The sequence below is a fragment of the Balaenoptera acutorostrata genome, chromosome 16 (assembly GCF_949987535.1).
Source record: "Balaenoptera acutorostrata chromosome 16, mBalAcu1.1, whole genome shotgun sequence".
NCBI classification, from domain to species: domain Eukaryota; kingdom Metazoa; phylum Chordata; class Mammalia; order Artiodactyla; family Balaenopteridae; genus Balaenoptera; species Balaenoptera acutorostrata.
In genome coordinates, this window is record NC_080079.1 from 15,446,594 (window position 1) to 15,459,032 (window position 12,439).

The 12,439-nt window shown below is 34.7% G+C and overlaps 1 protein-coding gene across 1 annotated transcript in view; it reads right to left on the minus strand.

Annotated features, from left to right (window-relative positions):
• The window catches only part of ATRNL1 (attractin like 1), a 706,302-nt gene that overhangs the window by 481,232 nt on the left and 212,631 nt on the right, over window positions 1-12,439 (minus strand). Inside the window, exon 20 of the mRNA XM_007173145.3 lies at window positions 10,784-10,877. Coding sequence (XP_007173207.2) covers window positions 10,784-10,877 — 94 coding nt within the window. The remainder of the gene's footprint in view (window positions 1-10,783; window positions 10,878-12,439) is intronic.

The following is a 12,439-nucleotide window of genomic DNA, read 5'->3' on the forward strand; positions in this document are numbered from 1 at the left end:
CACTGTGTTTCCATTTTCATTTGTCTGCAGGTGTTTTCTGATTTCCTCTTTGATTTCTTTGTTGATCCATTGGTTGTTTAGTAGCATGTTGTTTAGACTCCACATGTTTGTGTTATCTGTGGTGGGGTTTTTTTGTACAATTGACCATTAAAATATGCAGAGGTTAGGGGCACCAACCCGTTGCACAGTCAAAAATCCATGTATAAATTTTGACTCCCCCCCAAACTTAACTACTAATAGCCTATTGTTGACCAGAAGCCTTACCAATAACATAAACAGTCAATAAACACAAAGTTTGTATGTTATATATATTATAAACTGTATTCTTACAATAGAGTAAAAAGAAAATGTCATTAAGAAAATCATAAAGAAGAGAAAATACATTTTACAGTACTGTACCCAATTTATCAATACCATAAGTTTATGTCATCTGTTTACAAGACGAATCATCTATCAGTACCTATATCAATGTTGTCTTACATGGTACAAAGCACTGTAGATGTTATATGTATTACTAATACTAGACATCAATAATGAAAAAATGTGAAAAAGAAATTTATATTTATTTACAAGTATAGCAATTCATGCTTTGATAACAAAAAATCAGCAATATGATTGTTTTATGGTAGTGTAGTGTAATCAATAGGGTTGCTTCACGGTAGCTTAGCCTATACACTAATGAATGAGTAATTATCAAATTTTTAAAAATCTACAAACAATAAATGCTGGAGAGGGTGTGGAGAAAAAGGAACCCTCTTGCACTGTTGGTGGGAATGTAAACTGATACAGCCACTATGGAGAACTGTATGGAGGTTCCTTTAAAAACTAAAAATAGAACTACCATAAGACCCAGCAATACCACTACTGGGCATATACCCTGAGAAAACCATAATTCAAAAAGAGCCATGTACCACAATGTTCACTGCAGCACTATTTACAATAGCCAGGACATGGAAGCAACCTAAGTGTCCATCAACAGATGAATGGATAAAGAAGATGGGGCACATATATATACAATGGAATATTACTCGGCCATAAAAAGAAACGAAATTGAGTTATTTGTAGTGAGGTGGATGGACCTAGAGTCTGTCATACAGAATGAAGTAAGTCAGAAAGAGAAAAACAAATACCGTATGCTAACACATATATATGGAATCTAAAAAAGAAAACAAAAAATGGTTCTGAAGAACCTAGGGGCAGGTCAGGAATAAAGACACAGACGTAGAGAATGGACTTGAGGACACGAGGAGGGGGAAGGGTAAGCTGGGACGAAGTGAGAGAGTGGCATGCACATATGTACGCTACCAAATGTAAAATAGATAGCTAGTGGGAAGCAACCGCATAGCACAAGGAGATCAGCTCGGTGCTTTGTGACCACCTTGAGGGGTGGGATAGGGAGGATGGGAGGGAGATGCAAGAGGGAGGAGATATGGGGATATATGTATATGTATAGCTGATTCACTTTGTTATAAAGCAGAAACTAACACACCATTGTAAAGCAATTATACTCCAATAAAGACGTTAAAAAAATCTTTATGGCATACAGTATTACAGTCATATTTACAATACAGTATCGAAAACATTGTTACTTTCATTTAAAAACCACTCAGTGATGATAGGCTGATATGCAGTTTCTCCAACTGTAAGAGAGAGAGGCATACTGTACAGTAAGGTAATTCTTTGAAAGCAAAGTTATAAAACAGTAAGAAATCTAACACATTAATTTTATATTAATATCACTAACTTTATGCCTATGTAAGGATAGACTATCCATTTCAATACATGTCTTGCACACAATGACCTACATGATAACTACTTAGATGATGATGATGACACAAAAATGTCCCACACAGTTCTGCTTCCTCTACATCTTCTTCCTTACTGTCTGGCACTGGTTCAGAAGCACTCAATTCCATCAGCCATCCTTAGTTAATTCCTATGGTGTGGTATCTATCAGCTTTAGAATTTCTCCGAGATCCATATCTTGAAACCCTTCAACCCCCACTCTTTTTTTTTTTTTTTTTTTTTTTGCTATATCCACAATCTCTTCCACGATTTCCTGTCTCTGTCATAAATCCTGTGAAGTCATGCTCATCATCTGGACAGTTTTCTCCAGCAGGAATTTATTGGTTCAAGCTCAGTAGTTTTCACAGCTTTTTCTATAACACAACGGCATCTTCCAGGGCAAAATCCTTCCAGACTTTCATGATGTTCTCCCTATCCGGGTTCCCTTCCATAGCACTGACAATCCTGTGCATAGAGTACTGTGCGTAATGAGGCTTAAAGATTCTTATGAATGCCCTGATCTAGAGGCTGAATTAGAGATGTTGTTAGAGGGCAAGTAGACCACTTTGATGCCGTTGGTGTTGAACTCATGGAGACCTGGGCGTCCAGGGGGCACTGTCCAATGTATGGACACCAAGGGCAGAAAGGGGGGGCGGTGGTATGAATTAGGAGATTGGGATTGACATATATACACTAATATATATAAAATAGATAACTAATGAGAACCTCCTGTATAGCACAGGGAACTCCACTTTGCTGTACAGTAGAAACTAACATATCATTGTAAAACAACTATACCCCAATAAAAATAAATAAATAAAATTTTAAAAGGGAGTAATTAGGAAAAACAAAGTCCTAAAATACATTAATTCATATTTGTTTTATAAAGCCCTTACTATGTGCCAGAAACTAGTCTAGAAAGGAAGACACAAGTTTGATTGTCCAAAAATGTAAAAGGCATTATTGGCATCATCCTCTGCCTCCTGCCACCAAAAAATAAGAGAGAGAGAGAGAGACTAGATATAACAAAATAGATTAAAATGGGTAATAATCTTAGATATTGCTGGTCTAAAGGCAAACTAGTGAGGAAAAAATGCTCAGGAAGAAGATTCTCCTATGGCAAGGACTATGTATGTATCAAGAACTATTGACTCACAGCTGTTTGGAATGCTTGTAGTAAAGCAAAATTTTGATCCCCATCGTAGAATTTAAGTCACCATTTTCCAGGAGATTCTTCTTTACCCTAATTTTGAGAACGAGTGTCTTAATCCTAACATAAGTAGCTATGAAGAAGTTATGATCACTAAAGAGGAAAGATATAAGGAAGAGAAAAGGAGATTCAATTATGAATTAAATTACTAAACTTAAAAGATCCTGCTTATTAATTGTGCCATATATCTCAGTAATTATAATTCCTAATATGTTTGAGAAATTTTATCTTCAACTTACTGTGGATAAAAACTAAAACATGATTCTGGATCAACCCAACAATTTTGATTAATCTACCAACATAATATCTAACAATATCATGAATGTGTATAATTTTCTCCAGAAGGAACTAAATTGCTCTAAGATCTTATATGCAATAAATAAAGCAACAAAAGTTTTTTTTGGCTAGATAAAGGAAAACACTAATTAATTAGATCAGTGGTTCTCAGTGGGGATGAATGTGTGGGTAACAATGAATTACCTCTATAATTATGGAGTTCTAATGGAATGTACTACAATGGCTAAAAGGGAGGCCAAGGATGACAGATATCCTGAATGCAAAAGGCCACTCCACATAACAAAAAATTGATCCAAATCCCACACAACTTTTGGATAAAATAGCAGATCAACAGTTTTTGTTCATAATTATTTGACTGTTGAACCTAATTGCATTTTACCTATAAACACAGAATAGTGTTGCATGTTTATAACAAACAGTGAATTTTCTAGGAATGCAATTACCATGTAACTTGAAAATAGACCATGTATAATTTTATTCAGAATTTAACTAAGATGTGTTCATCGTTTTAGAAAACCTCATCAAAAATAGCTATGCTGTTCATGGTATATACAACACACATCTTGGAGTATGCCATGTGTCTAGAGAATATTTGAGACTCCTTTTAAGAAACTAAGAACCAAATTTTATGAGTAGTATAGACTTGTGAATAGCACTAGATTTCATTAATAAAGTGATGAAAATTGTTATTTTATTCCTATACTATATATTTTAAAAAAATTTTTAGCCCTATGACATAAAATCTATGTGATAAAAATCACATATTAAAACTATGTATTTGGGGATTGCCAATTATTTTTCAGCTGGGAACTTTGACAATGTTCCCAGAAGCCCCAAACAACTCTACTGGCTCTGGTATTACTATATCTTTTTCGAAATTATCCTCTATTACCTATTTCTAAGAAATGATATAGTTTCCAAGGTCTTTTCAAGTACCAGAAATTGAATGTGTGCCTTGACACGTGGTATGGTTTCAGGATAGAATGTGTATTTTCTGTGACATTTTATCATAATCTTGCCCAGCTAGACTAATAAGACCCAGCTAATATTTGAGAATATAATACTTCCTCATTTTCTCTATTTCAACAGCCTGTTATTTGTCTTGGTATAAGATCTCTAATTTCTGATTTACCATCTTCACCGGGTCCAGAGTGAATGGAAGGAGTTTAAGGGACTCCTTCCACTTGACCCTTTCTACCTAACGGCTCCTTTCCCACAACTCAGAAGATCAACCTGAAGAGTCTGTCAGCTGCTACATTTATCCATTCCAATTTTGCACTTAGGAACAGGAAAATGACCACAGGGTGCGCTTATAGACCAATGTATTCAATTAAACAGATTTGGACCAAAATTCCATTTATTACCTGGTCCCGGTAAGTTCCCATTCTAATAAAGGGGCTATGACTCTTCATCTCTAAATGCCAGTAGCACTCCTTAATTTTTAAGATAATTAATTATGAAAATCCATAAAGTTCTAGAAGGTGCTATTCCATCACCATTGAGAACCACCTAAGAAATTAATGTTTTCCTTTGTGCAACCAAAATATTTTGAGCTTCATAGTTACTGTGTACAATATATAACAACACTTTCTGTAGGATTTAGATATTTTCTGGTAATTAGAAAGATTAGACAGGTCTAATCCAGGGCCGATCCAGAAACATGTTTTTTGTTTCTTTTTGTTTTTTTTTAAACATGCAATAAATGTTAAGGTAAAATTTCCCAATGGTGTCTTCTGAAATATTCATATAACTCCTTAAATACACAGTAACAATACTGAACAGATTTTTAAGTGAATATATTAATGTTATTTTGGTGACCAATACCAGGCCAAACACCTTATCCCAAAGCCCTTCAAAAGTATGTGTGCGTCATTTTCCAGTGACCAATTATGTACTAAATGGCTTGAGGTCCCATTGGATAGAATGGAGGAGAATGTATTGTGTGTATTGATGAGACGGCATGCGTGGTTCCTCAAAGGAACCCAACCACTATTTTAACTGATGGGCTCTGGGAATCAGAGATTCAAATCAGAATCATGAAAAGACTGAAGGATCACAGTTTTCTACTAAGGCAGCTGACAACAACCTTCTGCTTATTGGTTCATGATTTTTTCTGGTGATACAAGTCCAACGATAATCTAGTTGGCTGCCAATTTAGCTTATCCCTCAGAACTCAGGCATTTCCACAAATCCCTGCCGACCAACACCCCCTGTTGGTAATCTGGTGTTGCTGACTATTAAGGTAATTATATTTATATTTAAGAGTTAAATGTCACCACCTGGCTTCTACTATTCTGGAATCCTGACATACACATTGTCACTAGAGAGCCCAGCTGACTGGAATCATTTTCTACTGTCTATCAGGACCTACAGAGAATAGCCACCACTGAGTTCCACAGATTCCAGGGCTCCCCTTACTGTTGTACTCCTTATTGTCCTAGTGAAGGAAGTGTTCTGGAAGACCTCCAAGAAAATATAGTCAGTTAATGGGCAGTCTGATATTATGTAATACATGCATTCCAATACATCCAACTTCCTGAGTTTCTGACCCCAGTGCTCAAAATTTCCCAAGACAGTTCCAGCAACTCCCACCTCATTAACTAGAGGCAAGCATCATGTCCACAATTTAAAAAGCCATCAGCAACTCCAGGTAAACTCACTAAGATATGAAATCCTGAAATATAGGAGAGTGATGCCGTATCAATATAGTCTCCCTTCTCCAGTCTTATATCCCATGTCCCCAGGTCCAACACCCTCACTGTGCACTCCTGATTCCTGCCTCTGCATACTTACCAGGCTCTGCAACTTTTTGAGTGAATAAGCTATCTCTTCCCATAGCAGAGACTGTGTTTTCCCATTCGTGCTACACTGAGACCTGATGCTTCTTACTGATCTGAACACAATAAGTAGAGGCAGGGGACACTCTGGAGGAGGACATCTTTTTAGGAAGCATAACCCTCAGGTGAAATCTTTGCACTGTGTCCAGAGAAAAGGAAGCTATTTTACTCTAGCAAATGACAGAGGGCTACTTCTTCCAGTCAGGAGTGTTCAAGGGAATCTAAGATTCAGGGTTCTAAGGTCGTACTCATAAGTGTCCCCACTGTAGGCCTCAAAGGCTTACTCCTTGTCATCAGGCATCGACTCTGGCATGGGTAAATTGTCATGACTGAGCCTTCAGTTTCATCTGCAGTCTGCCAACCTTATGATTAAATCCTGGGCATAATTTTCAAGATACTCTGCTCTCTGGCTATAGAGGATGAGGGTCTTTAAATGCTGTCATGAGGGCCTCTGATGTTCACATTATGCCTTGAATTGATGGAAGCCTCCTTCTTTAAGCCTTCTTGGCAATTAACAAAGCTAGCCAAGTTTGTAAGCATAATTACCATCGCCCCATGACTTTCAAGTGCTAAAGTTGCTACATAAACTAGTACTTCTCCGTCAACCTATACTTTATCCTATCAAACACAGTTAATATTCTCAATAATTATTATAACACACCAGGATAATCACTACCCCACTCACCATTAGCATTGTAGTGCTATTGCCATTTGATAAGTCATCCAATTATAAAATCCTATGCTGAGGGTCTATTATCTAGAACTGCTTCCAGTAGCAACCAGTCAGAATAACCTCAATAGCAGATGCTGAAATAAGGACTTGGATGTGGGTACTTGCCAAGGAGAGTTATCTCAGGAAGCATTGGTGACAATGTGGGAAATGGAGGACAAACTCCCATTTCTCGTTGGCCAAGGATTACCCATACTGGCATCAACTGCTTTACACTTCCTGGTTGCACCTGGGCAGAAATAAGTAGCTTTGGAACTAAAAGAGAAACAAAGATTCTCATTCTTTATGTGAATATTGGAAAGTACAGGAAACTGTCCACTGCAGCCTTGATGAAACCCTAAAAGCCATGAGAGTTGGCAAGATGTATCGTTAAGTATCTGCCACAACATTTTATCAAAACTTCTTTCACCTATATCTGATTTCCCCTTTATTTCCCACTGAGGAACATTAGTTTCTATCAGTAGGGTTGTTAGAAGGCTGAAGGAAAAAGCAATTAAATACTACTGACCTTCATTACACATACATTGAAAATGACAGACATTATATTTTACATAATGCAAATATGGGTCACCTTCACATTGTAAATTGAGAAATTTTACAAAAATAATATGTGTGTTTTCTTTAAAGTCTGCATGTTGCTCCTCAAAAGTAAACAATTTTCCTAGACAATACCACTTCACTCATTTTATATTTATATTTATATTATAGTTTACTTTTCCATTAAATTAATTTTTAACTTACCATTTTTGAGTTCCAACTGTGTTTAGGCCAGGGCCAGAATGAGAACTTTACCTTGGCAAGATTAATAATTTGCTGTCCCTTTAAATGAATATTTTGACCCCATACTGAAGCCCTGCCCACTGTCTGCTATTCCCTTCCCCCAGCATACGCCACAAGAAATTATCTCCAATTTTTTCCATGAGCAACTGGTGCGGTTCATGAAAAAAAACTCTAAAAAGTGTGTGCACCCACCAATTCCTCAGCCCCAGGACCTTCACACTATTGACGATGAGCACTTGAGCACCAATTTATCAGCCACCTCAGCTGGACTCTGCTTTTAAGCTTCCCACTGGCTTCACTCCAGTTTAGCCAGTGTTCCTGTCTCATTTCTCCCTGAAAGCTCTTGTTTCTCTTTAGAGTTTCGGTCATTTGGTTACCCTGTAATCTCAGTTCTCCAACACTTTCAAGAAAACTCATGAATTTGCAGTTCGCCCAGCTTTTCTTTCTTTCATTGTAAAGGTGGGAACAATGCTTTTTCCAGCTCTCTACATCTTGAGCAAAAACTGTAAATGCTATCATTCATTTTTACTTGTTTGCTTTACTGGTGTGGTTTCTCTTTCTGTTTACTACATTCTATACCCAGAAAATTTTAACTCTTCCTTCAAGTTCCATCTCAAATATGCTTTGCTCAAACTTTCCTTATTCTTCCATGATAAATCAATCATTCCCTTTCAGTACTCCTTCACTACTTTCTTCATTCTATTCCATTAAATAAATTTATTGAACACTTACACTGTAGTACTGATGTAACGGTCCCTAAAGAGGTTCACTTAATAAAGGATACAGGCAAGTACATAGATAATGCAAGGAAAAAATTAGTAAATAGGAAGAGAACCAATTTCAATTTGGAGAGTTTATGGAAAATACACAAATGAGATGTGATGTCTGACTACATACTTAAAGCCAAACAGAAATTATCCTGGGAAGAGGAAAGAGTTCATTCATAAGCATCTCAAATCACTAATGTATCAATAATAAATTAATATAGTATATTTTGGCTAGTGTCTCCACTGCTAGCCTGAAAGAAGCTTTAAGTAAAAACCATGTGTTATTCATCTTCATTAAGAGTAGCAACCACTCATTTAATAATTGTTTACTGACTTGAGTGACTAGCTTTGCTTCTTAAAGAGAGCTTTTTTTCCAGTATAAGCACACTGCAGGAAATTATTGCTTTAAGTATGAGGACCCTATTGTCATCACTGCCCTACACTCAAATAAATAAATTAAATAAATAAAACAAATAAATATTTATACAAATATAAATATATATTTAATATAAATATGTAAATAATATACATATATTTCTATTTTATAAATATATTTTATATTTGTATACAAATAAGATATGATATATATTATTATATAATATAAATCTTATATAAATAAATAAAACAAATAAATAACTAAAACAAAAAAGTAATGAATGTAATTCTATCTACAAAAACTGTCCACAAAATACTCTCTACAAATTAGTATTCCAAATTTTCCTCTGCTTACAAAACATTTCCCGTTTATAATAACTAGGGCAAAATGTAATTTCACCATTCAGAACTATATAATTTATTTTTCTAATATTTCATACATATGCCAAATCCTGTAACTCTGTATATATAAGCTTAGAAGCCCATGAGTTCAGTGAATTAAAATACTGTCTCTCTTACCTGGAAACAAAAATACGTTTCTAACGTACTGCATCACATAACGGGTAATTATTATGGATGGTTATACCATTTGTGCAAAAGTAAAGTACAAATTTAAATTGTCAGTGTTTATAATGATGATGGAATCTCACAACAAAAATAAAGTATTTGTTGCTTAAGACCAAGAGCTACTACACAATTCACTGGGGGAAGAGAGATGCAAGGAGCAGTACAAAATGAAAATGTTCTCGTTAAAAATTTATTAAGAATTTTAATATGGCGACAGAAGAACATTCAATCAGGCATGATGCCCTTCTAAGCATGAGGCCCTGTGTAAATGCACATGTCACACACCCAAGAAGTTGGTGTTACTTATGACAACCAGTATGTAGCACTGCAGAATACTGGAGGCATCTCTCTGACTTAAAGCATAGGACTCTGACTTAATCTCATTGGTACTGAGAACAAAATAGCCTTCCTTAATAGGAATTTCCCTAAGATCTTATGCTTTGACCTCATTTTTAAGTTTAGAGACTATGGAGAAGGAATAAAAACTGGTTCTGCTCACCTTCTCTTGAAAACCTATGATACCTCAGTGACTAGTCAAAGACATGACCATCTAACTTGAAATGTTTAGGATAATTCTATTGTAAATAATGTATTTGTTCTAAATAAAAACAAACAAAAAGATCATTTTCCATGGCTAACACACCTCTTTGGATATAAATTTTTACATATAGTTTTGGAGAATCTTTTATTAATTTTTAAAATAATTATATAATTATTATAATTGGAATTTATGGTTTATGTCATACAGCATATTATACCTAATATAAACGTAAGTGCATATATACAACTCAAAACTATAAAAATGATTTTAATATATGAAGACTATGAATAAGAAAAAACATTTAAGTAACATGAAACAACTACTTTTTAAAGTTACTCCTTTTGGAGGTAGGTGAGAATAACAACTAAATTATAAAAAGACAAAAACCACTCATAAAACTATTGAAAGCAGAGTAACAACAAGAGTGGGTTCATGTCTAATGAAATAACAGAGAAAAAGAAGATGAGTATAAGAAACCACTTGCAAGGCCTAAAAGACTATAATGATCAGAATTAATAATAAAAGATTCAAGAGAAGGAAATGCATAGAAACATTGGATTTCAGTTATTTAACAAGATATAGAGAAAAATTATAAAGATAGCAATGGAGGTTTGATATATAAGATATTTTTCCAGAAAAAATAAGAATGTTTCTTTTTATCAGAGAGATACAAAAGACAAATATTCTATGGGCTCTGTTTTGAAGGCTCCACAAAATTGTCATTTTGAAGGCTTAATTTTTTATGAAAATTGATAAAATGCAAGTAAACATAGCTTAAAACAATACTGGTTGCTTAACTAACACAACACTAAACTTAAAATGGAAAACCTATAACAATTAGTTCTACAGCACAAATTCAACCCATGAAAGTTCTAGAAAGTAATTTTTACTTACAGTTGGCATTGATCACCTTTTATTCCTTTAGTTGTGCAGAAACATTTTCCTGTGTGCATATGACAAATATTTGCATGTCCACTGCATGTACAAGCTGTAAGTCAAAACCAAAATGATATTGAATATTCCCCATCAAAAACATGTGCATCACATTTCAGGGAAGGTTGTATTATCTTATTTGTAAACCATCAATTATCCTCTTGCCATCCAAAAACCAGGGTTAGCATACAAGTTATTTTTAATTAAGGGGAAGTAAATTCACTTATTTAAAAATTTTGTGAAACTCTTCAAAGTCTTTGGGGTATCCTGAAGTCTAGTGTGGATCCAAGTATTTATCTCATCCTTCTTTGGACTTTTTTCCATTTCTAATTTGGTACATCTACTTAATGAAATGAGTTTCAAAGAGCATAAGATCTTCGGATTCAAACAGTTCAGCTTCAGAATGTACATCTATAATCACCAGCTATGTGACCTTGGGCAATTTATGTAACCTCACTAGTCTTAGTTTCTTCATCTTCAAAAGGAGAAAGGAGCTCTCAGGACTCAGTGAGAATTAAATGAGATAATGTATTTTAAATTCCTAGCACCTATCAAGCACTTAATAAATACAACTATTACTTCCACTACTGTTACCACTGCCAACAATAAAAAAATATAATTTTACATATTGTATAAAAAAGCATATCTGTTTATTTACCCCAAAATCATCCTTTTCTGAGATCATTCTCAGTTTCAGTATTCCAGAATACTACCTGAAACATTCCATAGTATAACAGTTACCTATAGTCAATTTGGTTCATACTGAACTCATTTCATTTTCTTACTTTGCATTCATTTGTTAAAGATCAGTGTTCCAATTATTCAGGACACAAATCTCACACTTTATTGTGCCCAACATCCAATCAGCTGGCAGGTTTAGTTTCTACATGCAGGATCTTTCTTGTATCTGACCTCCTCCTTTCCACTATGGTAACACATCATTCAAGTCCTGTCACTCATGCTCTCTTACTGACACCAATACATTACATAACTGATCTTTCTGCCTTCAGTATGGCTACAACTCATTCTCCAATCCCGAGACATATTCTCAAGAGATAAGGCTGATCATGTCATTAGCTCTTTCAAAAACCTTTAATGAGAACTACTGTGTTCCTGCACACCACCAGCTAGTTAAACCATTCTATTGATAAAAATGAAATAATGATTTCATTCCTGATTTTCATACACATTCAAAAATAAGATAATGAGTCACTGATTTTGATCAAAATATAAAATATTTTAGAACACTAAGCTTCTTATTGTTTACGATTATTTGCTTTGAAAAAAATACATAATTAATATAAAGTAAATACATACAACCCGACACACACATAAAAAATAAATTTTGGTATTAGGTAGATTATTAAGAAGCCAGGCCTTCTTTGCTAAAAGAGGCTTCTACATAAAAGTGTGGGGTTTTCCTTTATAAAGACTATTTAAATAGATCAGTATAATCTTCCTTTAAGTTTGTAGAATTAACTATGGAAACACAACATGTGAGAATTTTAGAAATGAATGACAAGATGCAGAAGTGCAAGGAATAAAGGAAACTATCATGAGCAAAAAAGGGACTCATATATTGATAACATGTAACTTCATAAATAGTGAATATACCAT